At 37.8% G+C, this 17,797-nt stretch overlaps 2 protein-coding genes across 2 annotated transcripts; both read left to right on the top strand.

The window, feature by feature from the left end:
* Positions 1-1,729: 1,729 nt before the first annotated feature.
* On the top strand, positions 1,730-8,117 carry LOC133515459 (lipase 3-like). Its single transcript, XM_061848012.1, has one exon. It carries the CDS (start codon positions 4,159-4,161, stop codon positions 5,452-5,454), a length of 1,296 nt encoding a protein of 431 aa, XP_061703996.1. The 5' UTR covers positions 1,730-4,158; the 3' UTR covers positions 5,455-8,117.
* Positions 8,118-9,103: 986 nt separating this feature from the next.
* LOC133515469 (thyrostimulin beta-5 subunit-like) lies at positions 9,104-16,668 on the top strand. Its single transcript, XM_061848022.1, has 3 exons — positions 9,104-9,711; positions 10,140-10,298; positions 13,619-16,668. Exons 1-3 carry the CDS (start codon positions 9,517-9,519, stop codon positions 13,715-13,717), a joined length of 453 nt encoding a protein of 150 aa, XP_061704006.1. The 5' UTR covers positions 9,104-9,516; the 3' UTR covers positions 13,718-16,668.
* The last annotated feature ends 1,129 nt before the right edge of the window (positions 16,669-17,797 follow it).

The raw sequence follows: 17,797 nt of genomic DNA, 5'->3' as shown, positions 1-17,797 counted from the left end.
TTTATACCGTGGCAGCTCCAGCTATCCTCCATACGAACCCTTTTTTTATCATATCTGGCCAATTATATAATGAGTGTCTATGTCCGTGCTTGAAATTATTGTCATGCTTTGTATTTTCCTAAAATCAAACAATTTAATTGATTGAGTTTTATCAAGCGTTTTGACGTAATCCGCCGTTCGTGCGACGGAGGCAGCGGCAAGTGGCGTCCATAGGTAGGAACAAAGGTCGGGTCGCTGTGTTCTACTCCATCCTATGGCCGCCGCTCGCCGCTGCTGCCGCCGCACGATGTCGTGACCGAGCCGTGAGTGTGTTCTCCTTATATTATCTATGTACCCTCCATTTCAAACAAATTGCATAATTTTTTAAGTCATGACTCATGTAATTCGGCTTTCAACAGTTTGAACGTGCGAATGTGTTTGAAATTACGTTCAAGGGAATTGCCCACTTTGAAAATGTTCAGTCAAATAAGAGTTCATGCAAGAAATATTAACTTCATATAAAAATAATTGATAATAATATGTACAGTAGAAAAATGTTCACTATCCCTGAACCGTCAAATTATGACAGCTGTCAGAATTCCACGCAATTAAAAACGAAGGTTTACATACTGAGCAACTTTTACTGTGAGGCTAGGGCATCTAATATCGGACAATTCTCAATACCGGTGCACGTTGTTGAAATTCGATATAAGCCCTCAATACCGGAATTTTGGAATGAATACCGGTATTCGAGATAACCTTTAAAAAATCTTTTTGTACGGTAAAATCAGTAAATAGTCAATACTCGTTTTCTTTTTCATAATTTTTATAACATTTGTCATTTAATAGATTGCAATTAAATTAAATAGTAGGTATACAACTAAGACTACTCTAGGCACCCCGCGCTCATCGATACTCTCCGCCGGTCTCTTACCAGCATCAACGTGCCAGCTCTACTTGAGCCCCCCAGCATTCTCGTGGAAGGTAGGTCAGGTACTGGTGTGGTGCTGGTGTGGGGCGCCACATGTGTAGACACACTAGCCCCATCTCATCTCCAAATTGGACAAACATACGTCATACATCTGCAAGGGCCGTCACGGCGGCAGAAGGACTGAAAGAAATCGTCGTATCGATATTTTCTAACGAGACTGTACCTAAGTAGTAGTATAAGGCGCCGATATAAGCTAGGCCCGGACCTAGGGGTCCAGGCAACCTAGCAATGGTTTTGAGATGGAAAAGGGCCCCCCCTACTTTTAATGTTCCATACCAAGTGACTAGGGGCCCTATGTTTCTAAATCAAAGGCCAATCAGGCCTAAATATAAGTACATTGTAATAATAACTTATAGATACATACAGGTAGACAAATATGAAATCAAATAGTCGTGCTCGACGCACAAAATGTATTGTTCTTACCTTCCTTCGGCCACTGCCAAGTCTATCAACTTGGCAAGTAACCGCTAACTAGGTACAGAAAGTTTAATTGGGTAAAGTTTATTTTGAAGAGTTAATGTTAAGAGTCACACGAACCCGCCGCCAAAAAGCCGCTCCCATACAATCCAAGTTACGCTCTCATTTTAAAACAACATGCTTAAATTACATGAAACTTGGCATGAACATTTAACTAACTATCAGAGCCAGTCATTAACTACCATTTGTTGTAGCAATTGGAGTGAGTGTCCATTTTCAACAATTTTAACCGGAATAGGTAATATTTGCTCTGCGACCGAACTAAATGATATCCACAATTTCAACTTCAACTTCAACATTTATTCAGCAAATAGGCCACAAGGGCACTTTTACACTTCAACATGGAATTTACATACAAACAAAAACAAGCACATCAACAATTAAGTATAAAATACAATTACAAAAATAACTAGAATAATAATAAATAAGAAAAACAAACAGATACAAAAAAAAATCTAAAATTATTTAGAGGTGTAAATATTTCTAAATGTCAGAACTAAATGACTTTTATCAAATTATCCTTAGAGATGTATAGAGTCTCTAAGAGTCAAAATTCCGTATAATTAAAACATTCATTAGGATAAAAGAAACATACGAGAACCGAATGAGGTGTCTCACTATAATGATATACTCAATAAAGTTAGCTTAAACAGACCAGTCTCCACAAACAGTCAAACAATCTACATTAAGATAACGGTTATGTTTTTACAAACTTTTATTTCACTTGCAATGTAAGGAAGTAAAATAAAAGTACGTAAATATTCTTTTCACCTCAACAGCTCGAACAAGCCTACTTTCGTCACTCCAGGGAGGGAGACAAAGTAGCTTTTTTAATTTAGTGAAGGCCATGAATACAGGAATATTTCTAGAAGCTTTCATCATAATGATGATGCCTTTCATTCATGAATGTAAATAAATGTGGTTAACTTGATGTGAAAAGTGAACTGTACCCCTAGTGTAAATTTTATCGACATCATAACGTGACGAACGCGTTTGCGTTAAGTCTCATTTTGTATAGGATTTTGAGTTTCCAAAACGTCCCGCTTGGCGCGCTCTTTCAAAATCCAATACAAAATGAGACTAAACGCAAACGCGTACGTCACGTTTCAAAATCAAATTTATTTACACTAGGGGTACTGAGGTGAAATGTTATATGTGTCACACAAGAGCAAAGTTATTTTACATCTTGTGTTTTTGAGTCCCTCGCAAGAAAAACCAACCTTCCTCTCTTGTTGCACAAATAACTACTATTGCACCACAAAAAAAAAACAAATTTAAAAACAAATTGTCAAGAAAGGTAGCAACAGGCGGTCTTATTGCTGTAAGCCATCTCTTCCAAACAACCTTAGGGCAGGAGGATATAAAGAACAGTAAGTACCTATGTACATATTTAACTATGTGTTTGTACGGGTCAAATTTTGCAAGTTAAATTTGACACACTTCCCGGTTTCGGATGAAGCTGAAAATTTGTACACATATGTAAGTCGGATGACAATGCAATATTATGTTACCATTGAGCTGATCTGATGATGGAGACAGGAGGTGGCCACTGGAACTCTGTGATAAAACAACGCAACCGAATTGCGTCTGGAGTTTTTAGAATTTTGTCTCGTTGAGTATTAGTTGCCTGTGGAAAGAAAAGTACAGTCAGCTATAAAAGCTTGTACCAAAACTGAAATAATTACCAAAAACTTATTATTGTTGCGATTAATTAACACGCTAATATTAAACCGCTATTTTGCCGCTATTTAATAAATAATGGAGAAAACAAAAGACATTGAAAGTAATCGCAAGGCGAGTAACTTTTCTGCGTTAATAACTCCAGTTACGATCGAACACGCACTTTGCGATTTGCCGAAGGGATTTCCACTTAGCTTAAGAATACTCTACCTATCGCACAGAAACCAATTTTATCATTTTTGGGGATAAGTGAATAGCTGTACTTTATTATTAGGTAAAATTCTTACCTAATTTTATCTAATTATATCTATCTAAAGTTATATTCACATTTCTATAAATGAATGTGTCAGGCACAGAAAATGTATCTTAGAATGTTCTAATATATTTTATTATTTATTTATTTAAACCTTGTTGCATAACATACAGGCTGCGGACACTGCTTACCATCAGGCAGGCCGTATGCTTGTTTGCCACCGATGTACTATAAAAAAATACACATTTATAAGTATCACATATCACATTTAATGCCCAATGGTAATCTCTTTCTCTAGTCAACAACTGTCAGTCAACTGTAGGGCTCAACAGACAACACACCAAATTATGAAAACACATAATTAGATATAGGATTTTCTATAAATGGAATATACGCGTGCGCCCGTGATGGACAGAACATACACAATGCAACGATATTAAAAGGACGTTTTGAACATTTAAACATACCAAAAACAACCTGCGTAATTTGGTGGGATTCAATACGTCTCCGTCACTTAGGGTTTTTTAGAAGAAGATGGAAATGAAAGTGAGACTATGACAAGGACTATGATGAAAGCGCTTTCTCTGCTACACCTGCTGAAAGTTTCAAATGACCACCCCGTTCCGTCATTTCCCCCCACTCCCTACGTCGGATAGAGTGGCTATAATAAATATGTATAACTAGGTTTTTGATTATTCCAAATTCCGATGTGTTGTTAACAATAATATTCTTTCCATATTTTTCAAAACAAAATATTGTATAGTTCATTTCACAATAAATGCACTATGTGTTCATTCCGACTGGCGCTCGAACTCGAAGTATTGTTTTTATAATAATCTCCACAGGCTTTATCGTCGCAGTTCCGACAATGTGCCCGCTGAGGCCCGACGGCTTATTGGTGCTCTTATTAATAGCATCCTTCAACTCCGGACACCGAGTGACCAGTTCAAATAAACTCAATTTAAATTTAAATTTCACGGAAACTGCGACTGCATACGGATATGAGTCTGAAGAGCATACAGTGGCAACTGAAGATGGTTACTTGCTGAAGCTTTTTCGGATAACGAAAGGTGCGAAATGTATGGAGCCGAGGCGGCGCACGCCAGTGTTGTTGATGCATGGGCTGCTGCTCAGCGCCGACTGCTGGTTGGATGCCGGGCCCGACGCTGGCCTGGCCTTTCTTCTCTCGGACTCCTGCTTCGACACTTGGGTCGGCAACGTCCGAGGCACATACTACTCCCGCGAACACCTCCATCTCGACCCCAATAAAAGTCGCTTCTGGAAGTTCTCCGTCGACGAAATCGGACTTTACGATATCCCTGGATTAATAGAGTACGTTTTAAGAAGCACCGGCGTGAAGCAGCTCAACTACATCGGATATTCTCAAGGAGCCGGCACTTTCTTCATCATGTGCTCAGAAAGGCCAGGCTATTGTGGTAAAGCGAAGTTAATGATCGCTTTAGCGCCTGCTACCAGACAGATCAACACGAAATCTGTAATGTTTAGAACGGTACCGCTAATTATACAGGACCAAAAACATTTTCTGCAATCACTCGGCATTTGGGAGTTGTTCGCGAGAAGATTGCCGACGTATGAATTTTTTAGTAATTTATGTCAAAACGATCAAGCATCGAGCTTCTGTGAGTGGGTTTTGGGCATGTTAGACGCACCTCATGCACGGTCTATCTCTAGGAACACTTTAAAAACTTTGTACAAACATGTGTTAGCAGGCACCTCCACACAGAACATGGCTCGCTACGGCCAAAGTATGCTGGATCCGGCATTTACTAAATATAATTATGGAAGAGAGAAAAACAGAAAACGGTATGGAAGTGATCGCCCCCCTGAATATGACTTGAGAGCTGTGAGTGTCCCGGTGGTGTTGATTTACGGTAAAAACGATGGAATAGTGGACGTCAAGGATGTGCAGTGGTTAAACAGTAAGCTACCGAACGTTATAGAGTCGATACCAGTGAAAGACAAGTATTGGACTCACTTAGACATGGCCTATAGTCAAAATACGAATGTTATGATATTTCAGGATATCCGTAAATATTTATTGCAATATGATTGAACAAAAGTTATATTCTGGTCAGTAATTTTCTTGCTACAATGAATGACTGTGTTTTTGTCCCGAAATTGAAATGTATGTAAACACGTTGCTATACGGATATTGGAACTTCGGAATTTGGAGGCATTAGGTAGGTACATAACATACATTAGATATGGGCTAAAATTACGTTAAGACTGCTATATGTGTGTATATGTAGTATTAGAAAGTTGTGTTTGCCTATAATTGGGTGAATACTCCGGTATGATTTTTGTGGTTATTATTTAAGTCCAATTGTATTTGTATTACACCTGTAGGGCTAAGATGGTCGGCTCTTTATCATTTGTCACCATGCCTGTCACGTTCTAACAAGTATGTAAGTGCGAAAGTGACGGGCATAGTGACAAGCGATAAAAATGGAACCATGCTGCCACTGCTGTTGGCAAACCTTAATAAATAAATAAATAAATATGCAAAATACATAGTATATATTTGCTAGTAATTTAAAGACAAATTAAGCTCTAATGTTCTTAACTTTTGGCAACGGGAGAGATTTTTTTTCAGTTATTTATATGTTGCTTCTCAAGTACGAGTAAGTTATTTTACGTAAGTTATTAGAAGGTAAGCCGTATGGATTGTGCCGAATAGTACGATAAAATCCAGAATACGTAATGTTAATAATGATTACTACAAAAATTTATAAATACTGCAATTCTCAGATAATAAAACGAATTTGATAAAGCTTCCTGTGTTTTGTTTTATTTACTTGTCCGTACGAAAAACTTGTTCTCAGTCAGTTCATTGCTTCGTGGAGTCCGAGTGACCTTCTTAGTGGTCAGGGCCGGGCCTTTTTTTAACCGACTTCAAAAAAGGAGGAGGTTCTCAATTGGACTGTTTTTTTTTGTATGTATGTTACTCGATATCTCCGATAATAGTAAATCGATTTTCAATTTTTCTTTTAATCGAACGGGTATAACCCCGAAATGGTCCCGTTGGCACCAAGTCGGGGTCTGTAGATGGGATCTTGGAGAAATCGAGAGAACTCTTCAAATGTTATAGGTACAATGGTATGGTATGGCGCTTTTGGTAATTTTTGAAGTCGGTTTTTGTACATTTTGCGTTATTAGGCTAATAGCCCCGCCCCGGAAAAAGTTACCGATACCAAGAGCAACGATTCCTGTCTTGTTAGTTCGTTATAAGTACTATATCCATATTAATACTTAGATATTTTTTTAGGGTACTGTACCTCAAAAGGAAAAATTGAACCCTTATAGGATCACTTTAATTTCCGTTCGTTCGTCTGTCTGTCAAGACCCTTTATCTCGGGAACGCGTGGAGGTATCAAGTTGAAATTAAAAACTCAGATCTACAGTCCCTTGAAGCTGTGAAAGAAATCAAACTTCAAAGTTAACGTGAAAAAAGATACGGCCGTTTATGCCGCAAAAAAATATATATTATGACACTCTCAAGGGAATCAAAATTGATAGGGTACTTCCCGTTGACCTAGAACTATGAATTTAGGCAAGTAATATCGTCTTACGCTATAAGTACAGGGAAAATTTGAAAGCTATAAATTAGTAAAAAATAAAAAGTATATTAAATTTATACGGTGGGTGTGTCAAATCACTGAAAATATTTTCAATAATGTGTTAATATCCAGAGAAGAAATGGGAACAACGTATGGAAGAGCGGTTTCGCCGCGGTCGTCTTCTTTCACCTTAAGAGTCACACGGGTCCGCCATAAAAAAGCCGCTTCCATACAATTGAAGTTGCGCTCTCATTTGAAAACATGCCTTCATCATCATCATCATATCAGCCCTTTATCGCCCACTGCTGAGCATATAGTCCTCTCTTCTAGTACGCCACTTGCCTCGGTCCTGAGCTAATTGCATCCAGCAGAAGTGACCCGCAAACATGCCTTAATTACGTGTTACTTGAAATTAACATTAACGTAACATATATCTATCTATGTCTGGTACCTACTAGTTTTCGTTGCTAGAAATTGGCACACAATAGTATTTTATACAATCGTGGTATAATAGAGACCTTTTTAGTCGATTACCGTGTTGTATCACTATTGTATACAATACTTTTTCTAGGAGTCATCTGAAATAATACTTTTTTTACTATAAAACCTTAATAATTAATGAAAATTGGTAAGTATCTCAGTAGACATAAACGCGCGACTCCCGCCCCGCGCCCCGCGCCCGTTTAGCCTTTTCTATGGGAGCGCGACGGCACGTAATTGGTTTTTTTTTTAGTTGACTACAGCGTATCGAAATAATAATCTTATGATGAGTGGGAGCCATACATGAAAAGTACGCAATTATAGTTTGGTATTCGAAATCTTAAGAGGCTGTCAATACCTAAAGCGCGCACACTGTCTATTTGTATCGGAGTAAATTAGATAGCACTGTCGCATGTTACTGGGCCTGGGCAAGGGAATAATAAGAAGATTATTTAAATAAAAAAAAGTGGATTATTAGTGTAATATTTTACTCGTTAGCGGTTTAGATATAAATGTTTTGAAATTGTGATTTTAATTGCAGACCCATAAGTCAAAACAATAAAGACATAGAACCGTTTAATTGTGATTTTAAGACCAATCTTTGCAATTATTTTCTATCGAGCCGATTTCGTTCAATCATGTATCGAGTACAACCACGGTCTTTGAAATATAATTAATATGAACATATATTTTACTTACTTGACTAAAACAAATAGTCTTTCTTAAAAAACTGTTTAAGTAACATCAATTTCAAGGACATTGGGTGTTGACAGCCCCTTAATTCAACCATTATAGAAAAAGAAAATAGTAAAACTCGCTCTAATAACCGGCGCGACCCGAGGCCCGATTGGCGCGCCCCTGAGTACGATTTTTTTAGGCATAAATGCCCCATGTATGTATGGAGTGTAGAAGACTCCATAGCCTCATGTCATCCTCGGCCTATATCGATCCTCGCTTCAACAACAGGCGGTCTTATCGCTGAAAAGAGATTCCCCACTGAACTGTAATTAATTTTAATACACAAACCAACAGAATGGCCATTTAAGTATCGTCGATATAAAAACAAAGCCTAGACGAGTCTACTGACTGCGCCAGTTAGCAGCATGACTCACGACAATGACAATCGCCTCGTCGAGTACCCTGGCTCACACTTAAACTACTTGCTCGTTCACGGAACTTAGGATTTGAGTATGACATTACACCAAAACGCATACCTACATCCACTCGTGAAATAAAGAAAATATTCAAATTTATTCGCAGAATAGTATTTTTATCTGGGATTTAATGGCGCAATCGTCGTGGAGCTAATGTATCGTACACCATTGTCGCCCTGTGAACTCGCGCGGCAGAAATGTCTTGACGTCCTCAGGGAGCTTTATAAGGATGTTTCGTGAGGAATTATGTCACATCGTTTGGAGCCGAGGAGCTGATAAGGTTCGGATTGTTTTCATCTAAGTAGTTCCGCATTAAGGTAAGCGTCAATTGGTTTCACCGTACTCATCGGACAATAGATATCAATACGAACTTACCTACTTAGTGATATAACAGTGCGGTGGTGGTGACGATTAGGATTACCTAGTTTCCAGTGCGTTCAAGGTAATCGGATTATTAACAACTGCTTTTGTTTTATTGGCTACTCTCATCTTAGATAGAAACTCTTGACAGTGATACCATTTCAGAGCATGCACTAAGCAAGGAACAAATTTTTCCATCTCTTGCCTCCTTCACGACTATCACGACCCTGAATCGAATAATAAACATATCAATCGAACAATAACATTGACGATGTTGACATTACATACAGAAAATGGGCTCTCACCGAGCATCTGATATGGCTCATCCAATGTGTACGGTGTCTACTGAGGGCGCTTGCCTTTTTGATAATATCCAACTACGATAGCTCCTAAACAATGACTAAATATTAATATTTAATTAATAACCTAGTTTTTTTATAGAAGTATTGGACGTTGTTGTTGTGGTTGCGATTCAATAATTCAAGAAAATTTAAAAGATGTTAAGAAATAATCAACTGTTTTCTTAGTATCGGATGTATTTGAACTTTTTTATTTCATTCGAAGATGTCATCAAGGCGTAGTGCGACATCAGTGGCCATGGTGCTATTCTGCGTGGCAGTGTTATGCGTAGGGGACGCGCGGGCGCGCTGCAAGTTGCGCAAACACATACATAAGGCCATGCAGACGGACTTTACTGGACGACGATGCTGGGACGACGTCAAGATACAGTCCTGCTGGGGATACTGTCTGTCCTACGAGGTGAGTGGCAGCTATGGTGCTTTGTATGGCAGTGGCGTGCGTCGAGAATGGTGCAAGCTGTGCTAGCACATACACATGGTCATGCAAACAGACTTCACTGTCTGAAAGTGCTGAGACGACGTCAAGATAAAGTTTTTCTGGTTATAAATGTCCGTTCTACACCAACATTCATCAAAATCGAATCATTTTATCCATATAGATACGTTTATAGTTCGTAGAATTTGGCATTTTGGCAGGGTCCGGCGACCCTGAACTTTTTTAGGATGCAATCTGAAAAGTGCTAAAGAAAGGAGGGGGAAGAAATACAATGCAGTAATTTCATGAGCAACATTTTCTTGAGGAATTTACAGTAATAGTGATAAAGTATCATACAAAACACGACCAAATCAAACCCTAGACCAATATGTTACCCGTTATTTATGTCTCAGATTGCTGACTGGCGCTTCCCATATAAGGATTCGCACCACCAAGTCTGCGGTCACGAGGAGCGCAAGCACGCCTCAGTCAAACTGAGACACTGCGACCCCGGTGTGGAGCCCGGCACCGACACCTACCACTACATCGAGGCCACCAGCTGCAAGTGCCAGGTACTGTCCCAGGCTCGTGAGGCGAGCAGGCCGTTGACGAACACTGACATTGCGATTCCGGCGTGGAGCCCGGCACACTTAGCTAACTTAAAATAACACTTGTACAGTCTATGCTATCAAAATCGCTGCCGAGTTAGCTTGGCCTGACTCTATGTCAATACAACCTAAGAAAAAAGCGGCCAAGTGCGAGTCGGACTCGCCCATGAAGGGTTCCGTACCATTTATGACGTATAAAAAAACTACTCACTAGATCTCGTTCAAACCAATTTTTGGTGGAAGTTTGCATGGTAATGTATATCATATATTTTTTTCAGATTTTTCATTCTGTTATTTTAGAAGTTACAGGAGGGGGGGGACACACATTTTTTCACTTTGGAAGTGTCTCTCGCGCAAACTATTCAGTTTAGAAAAAAATGATATTAGAAACCTCAATATCATTTTTATAGACCTATCCATAGATACACACTGTGGGTTTGATGACAAAAGATTTTTTGAGGTTCATTTCTAAGTATGGGGAACCCCCAAAATTTATTGCTTTTTTTTCTATTTTTGTATAAAAATCTTAATGCGGTTCATAGAATACATCTACTTACCAAGTTTGAACAGTATAGCTCTTATAGTTTCGGAAAAAAGTGGCTGTGACATAATCGGACAGACAGACGGACATGACGAATCTTTTGGGTTCCGTTTTTGCCATTTGGCTACGGAACCCTAAAAAGTATATGTATATTTTATAACAGATAAGTAAATTTTTAAAAACCTTCTGGCAAGCGCGTCGCCAGCTGATGTGAGCTGGGCGGAGAGCAGACAGTTCATATGTCTGATGGCCAAGGGGAGCAAGAAGGGCATAAGTTTGTTAGAAATTGTATTCTTGGCGATGCCCTTGGCTTCTAGCTTAACCGATGTACCCTACTTCGTTGTAAGTAAATGCAATAATATTGCATCTAATAGCTTTATTGCTGGTTGACATTGACACTTTAGTGAAGTGCCATAAGTATAGCAGCTAGGTTACGACCACGCCGGCTAGTATTCTGCCCAACACGCATATATGTTATATATAACAATTGAAAACTGATTCAATTGTTTTTGTTTTCTCGCTAATCGGCTCCACACACGTCATGGACTGCATTACATTAGCGACTACTGAGGTACAGCGAATTAGATCGATCGATCAAATACCGCAATGTATCAAACAACGAATGCAATATCGGTGAGGTCTGTAGATACGATAACGATATGTATGCACTCTTACTATCAAGTGTGTGCCAAGTTAGCATGGTCAGAGTCTAAACTGTGCCCTAACGATAGAGCCGGACCAAGCTAACTTACTAACTACACACTTTTAGTTAGTAAGTTAGCTTGGTCCGGCTCTATCGTTAGGTTAGGTTAGTGACAATGACATCATTAATGTCATTTTTTTTATAAAAATATGATGACACTCCCTCACTTTGTTCTATCCGGTACAATGTCGTACTCGAAAATTCACATGTATTATCCGGGCTTTCTCAGAAGTCCTTTTTCAGACTGACCGCGAATTACTCGTATCCTTGACACAGTAATACAATTCACGGTAATTATTATCTTTCACCATTCGTATGTCTTTTACTAGAGCGGTTGTGAATTCGAATTGAACTCTGACTCGTACTAAGAGTCTCTTGGAACATACGTACGAAATATCATGTGGTTTTTACCTACGAATTAGTTACTTTCCGGCTAAGGATCGTGAGGAAACCGAATTATTTAACTCAATAAATCCTTGTCTCTGGGATTAAACGAACTTTATAGAGAGTAATTACAAAAAGTCGAAGCAATGGCAGGAGGATGTTATAATGATATCTCTTAGATAACAGTTTGGCAGTGGGGTTTGGTATATGTACTTAGGTGTTGGGATTGTTGCAAATAAAAAGTTCAGACGCGGTAAAAATAATAAATCTATATTAACACAACTCAATACTAAACTAACACTAATTACAATAATAAGTAGGGAGCGATAATATAATCGAGCTCGACCGTTAAAGATAGGTACCAAGAGAACGCGAGGGAGCGATACGATATCAAGCTCGACCTGTGATAATAGGTACGAGACAACTTGACCAGTTGACGTCTGACTACCAACTATCTTTGACTCCCGCGATCCCGATGAAGGGTTGTAGACCAAGAAGATATAGACGGCCGAGCGTAGCTAGGGATTATAATAGGAATACGCGGCTAATAATAGGGATTGTAGTCAGTTTATTTTGTGGTGACCTGCTCGGCTCGCCACTCTACCAGCGGTGTAGGTCATCGTGTATTGCGCCGGCGCCGTTGCTTATTAGCAACGAATATGCACAACAGGGCTATAACCGCCAAAATCGAAGTTGGTCATTTCCGAGCATTTTTCTCTGTCACTCTAACTACGTCTTAGTAAGAGTAAAAGAGAAAGATCAAGCAATTTGGCGATTTTCTGTTTTCGCGGTAGGCCCCCAGATCTAGGTTTACACAGTTACAAACAAATTACGAATCTACTAATAGGTTGCCTTTACTGTGTTTAGTGTTTAATACCCTGGGTACAGTGACGGCTGTCATCTTCATACAATTTACAATCTCAAATCTTAAAATACGTTGAGTACAACTTTCACCATACCAAGCTAACTGAATAAGTATTTTACAGATAGCGCCAGTATAGGTTCAACCTGTCAACCCTATGAATATGAATAGTTTGAAATCCTTGTTATTTATTTTATTTTATGACCTTAATGTTAGCCCTTTATTAAGTCGTGTCTCATAGAAAAAACTAGAGACAGTTAAAACCTAAGCTGGCGCCATCTATAAAAACCTTTGAAAATAAAACGGGTTGCACTCCGGGAGGGCCGGCAGAAGCGAAAACTTGCAGTTTTGATATTTTGGAATGGTTTAGGAATAATTTTCACGAATTTCTTTAATTATCAGTATAAAAGTACTATCATTTATGTGGTAAAATACAATATTCATTTATATTACATTAAAAATTTATCGTACACAAATATATCAATTTATATTACATTAAAAATTTAACACTTCAGAACTAATACAATTATTTAACATTAAAAAGTTTATCTCTCAGAAAAATCAACTTCCATCCATAATTTCAACATCATTACTAGAACCATCATGGAGTTTTTAGATCAGGTCACATGTCCGTATTACGAATTTTCAATCTGACGAATCTGTCGGTCACGTGACCTGTCGCGAGTTTAACATTTTTTCCCCATCACAAAAAGTGAACACGCTAAAGAAGTTTTCACGTCAAAAAAATCAACCCTATTGGCGGATGGTAACACTCAACACCTGTCAACTTCCAGGTATGCTCATCAGAAGATACGAGCTGCGAGTGGTTGCCTCCCGACTCCAGCCTGCTCGGCGGCCTGGTCCTCAAGGAGGAGATAGAAGAGGAGGATTAACACTAACGCGTACAAGGACGGAATTACATCGCAAGTTATGTTAAGTAAATAGTGTTGAGATAAACAGTTTTAAGAAAAATAATATACTGAACTTTTTTTTATTTGCTCTCCCAACCGAATGAAAATATCATAAAATTAGAGGATTGAAGAAGAAGAGTGAGATCGATTTAAGTTCAGTCTTCTGTCTGGCCTAGTGAGTGTAGTGACCCTGCCTATGAAGACGATTACGGGTTCAAATCCTGGTAAGGGCATTTATTTGTGTGTAGATAACACATAGAAAACACCCATGTGAGTCATGAGTGTTTTCTATGTATTTACGTATTTATTTATTATATATATATATCGTTGTCTAAGTACTCACAACCAAAGAGAATTTGATATAGAGGTGTATTGTCAAAGAAAACTTTGTAGTAATCATGTGTCGAAAGATGGCATTAAATTTACTGTGGCTACAAAATTTTCTTTCACGATCCACCTCTATTTCAAATTCTCTTTGCCACAACACAAGCCTTAATGGGACTTGATCAATTTGCGTAATAATGTCCTATAATATTTATTTAATAAGTAAACGTTAACATTGACTAAGCTACCTTAATCACCTTTTTCCTTTATGGCCATTTATGGCTGTTCCTTGATCTTCTAGACCTCTAGGCTAGGGCTCTCATACTTGCTACAATATGGAAGTAGAATTAGCGCTACGCTAGTCCCATGGAATACAATAATAAGTTATTTTCTTAAGTTATGTCTGTCACTTCTTTACCAATACCTACCGATAGAGGCAAACCAAGCTCGTCATCATTTCATACAAGTTTGCCGTTTAAAATAACACTTGCACAGTCTGTGCTGTCAAAATCGCTGCCGAGTTAGCTTGGTCTGTCGCGGCCCATATATTGACTTCAACACTTAACGGGCCATCGGTGGACCATAAATCAGTGAAATAAGGTTTACAATAGTTCGATTATGAAAAGAGGGCCTACCACCAATATCGATAAACCGAAGAACGTTATCTGCCTCATTGTCGCTCGAATATGCATGAGCCATAAAAACGCAGATAAAGATTATTCAATGCTATTAGGCCATCTGCGAATTATATGACTGTTTGAAAACTAGTAAAAACCCCTCGTTCTTAAGTAGATGACATTGATACAATACCACAAGGTCAGTGATCTTTTATTTATTCTATATAGGAGGGGGCATTGACCTCATACATTTTTAAACAAACAGGTCCGGGTACCTACTTTGGGTTAAAGGTGGATGGACAGCATTGATCTTTTTTTTCTGCAATTTTTTTTTAATTTTAAAGGTGCACTTAAGTAATTTACTTATGAGAAAAGTTTCCGTATTTTAGTATGTCTGTAATCGACCTTTGGTTTCTGTAGGAGTGGAATGTTGATCAAGAAATATAATGAACAAAATAAAATACAGCTCTTTTTATATAGAAGCTCCTTTTTAGAATCCACCCTACGTGATAACAAAGGTAAGGTAATAAGAATACAAACTTTACAATATGTTGCTGTATGGCCATCAAAGTGGCCATAGCACACAATTTTACTAAATACTTGTTTGCACTTTCCGTTAAAAAAAAGCGCTGGTGGCCTAGCGGTAAGAACGTGCGACTTGCAATCCGGAGGTCGCGGGTTCAAACCCCGGCTCGTACCAATGAGTTTTTCGGAACTTATTGTACGAAATATCATTTGATATTTACCAGTCGCTTTTCGGTGAAGGAAAACATCGTGAGGAAACCGGACTAATCCCAACAAGGCCTAGTTTACCCTCTGGGTTGGAAGGTCAGATGGCAGTCGCTTTCGCAAAAACTAGTGCCTACGCCAAATTTTGGGATTAGTTGTCAAGCGGACCCCAGGCTCCCATGAGCCGTGGCAAATGCCGGGACAACGCGAGGAAGAAGAAGACTTGTTGGCACTTTCCGATATTTAGTAATAGTACATTACTATAGAGGACGGGAAACGAAGGGTTGCAGGCTCGCCGAGATTTGTATAGTGCTTTTCTCAAACTTGCAATTAAAAAAAAGTAAGATGATGATAATGATGATTGTTTCGTATCCTAATGTGATAGGTTATTCTGTGCGTGGGGTATTGAAGGCGAACAAAAATGTAATTATTTTGGCGGTACGCCCTCCATTACGTTTTTGTTTCTTTCTTTTTCCTTTTTTTCCTTTTTGTGTTTTTATGATTATTACTTTGGGGTTATTAAAAGGGGAACGAAAATTTTATTATTTTCAGGGTTTAGAAGATATACAGCCCTATAAAATATGTCTGCATGACTGAAAAAAAAACTTTATGGGGCTGTATCTCCTAAACCGTGCGTCGTAGCGCAAAAATAATCATATTTATGTTCCCCTTTAGGAAATCCTGAATTATTATTTAACATACACAAAAAAGAAGAAAAAGTGACAAAAAAAAAGAAAAAAGGCATAATGGCAGAATTTTGCTTATAGGTTTTTAATGGTTGAATGCCAAGACGTGTAATAATTTGAAGTTTAAAAATAAAAGAAGGTTGCCTTACCTGCTTAGGTGTGTAAGGCTGTATGAAATTCCTTTACACATCATCTTTACGCATCGCATGTAGTATTTCCGGACCTAATTTGAAGTAAGGTATGTCAACATTTCATTACAAGTTTGAGTAAAGTCCATTACAGACGGAGCGGTATATCTTATAGGTAGTATTATAGATCTGTGCTTATATATAATATAGCTAAGCAACACACACGCCATGGAAGCCAAAATATATTTCGTATTTTATTATTTTATCTTCCTATTATTTATTCTTTTACATTTGACATGTTTCCTGTAAGTTAGTTAATATCTTAGTAATATTTTAATTTTAAGTTTGTATTTTAATTTTAATCATTATGTTTCAAAGCTTTCATGAGCCATGTTGCTTGTAAATAAATGCAATAATAATAATAATATATCGCTGTCTGTCTAGAACCTACATTGCGAGAGAGACGAAATATACCAAAATATATCGTAATATACCGAACTATACATCGCAAAGTAAAATATATCGTAAGATACCAAAATATGTATATCTTATATTATATTATGTATGTATTATAGCTTCGTGTGTGGACTCTGTCAATGGTACGTAAAATATACGTACATAATAAGATGCCGTGTTATAAGATATCTCTTTGTATATTATCGCTCTGTGACGAGCTTAACATCGAATGAACAACAAAAACTCCTACGAAAAAAAAAAATAGCAATGAGTTTGGAAACAAAATAATGCAACTACTTGTAGGCGTCACCACAGACCTGGACGTCACTGGTGCGACTAGGAATATTATACTACTCTTTGGACACTATACATATATTATTATACTCTTTAAGCGAAACTATAATTTATAGAAGGAATATTTAAAAGCATAGGTACATTAAAATTTATATGCTATATAACTATATAAGTCGTTTATTCATATTATTAATTAATTATCGCCCAGTAATGGCTAATGTCATTAATGTCATTGATTTAAAAATTGTATGTGGTAACATTTTTCCTAGCCGTCATTGGCATTGTTGCCCCAGGCTGACGCAACTAGGAACAAAATAAGTTTTGTATGGAACTTGTTTCGCAAATCTTTGCCAACGAAGAAAAATAAAACGTCAGTGCTATTTATTCTGTCAAGTTTACATCAAGTCAACTGTCAGCCTAATTGTTTTGTTTGTTATGAAGGCTTCAATGTTTTGTTCGGATATTTCGTGCAATTTCTTTATTATTTAGTGAAAATATCGAAAATAGTGAACTGTGATCAGAGTAAAGAGCGACTTTGTTATAATGCCACCGAGAAAATGGTTTACTAAGTGTGAAATATGTGGCAAGCGAGCCACTCGAGAAAATCACGAAAAAAGGGATTTTATGGCGAAATTTCCCTTGGATAAAGACCGGTACGTATTGCTTTAGATACTTTTGACCTTATTTTGGTGCAGCAGGCTTTAAACACATCGAAAATTTGATATTTTATATTATTTTTAGTTGTGAACTAGGGATGTACTAAAACTATCGATAATTGTATGTTTATTTGTATATCAGTGTAAGTAATTAAATAAAATATGTGAAATT

The sequence above is a fragment of the Cydia pomonella genome, chromosome 2 (assembly GCF_033807575.1).
Source record: "Cydia pomonella isolate Wapato2018A chromosome 2, ilCydPomo1, whole genome shotgun sequence".
Classification (NCBI taxonomy): domain Eukaryota; kingdom Metazoa; phylum Arthropoda; class Insecta; order Lepidoptera; family Tortricidae; genus Cydia; species Cydia pomonella.
Note: the sequence above shows the minus strand (reverse complement) of the source record. Positions and strands in the feature narration are given on the sequence as shown.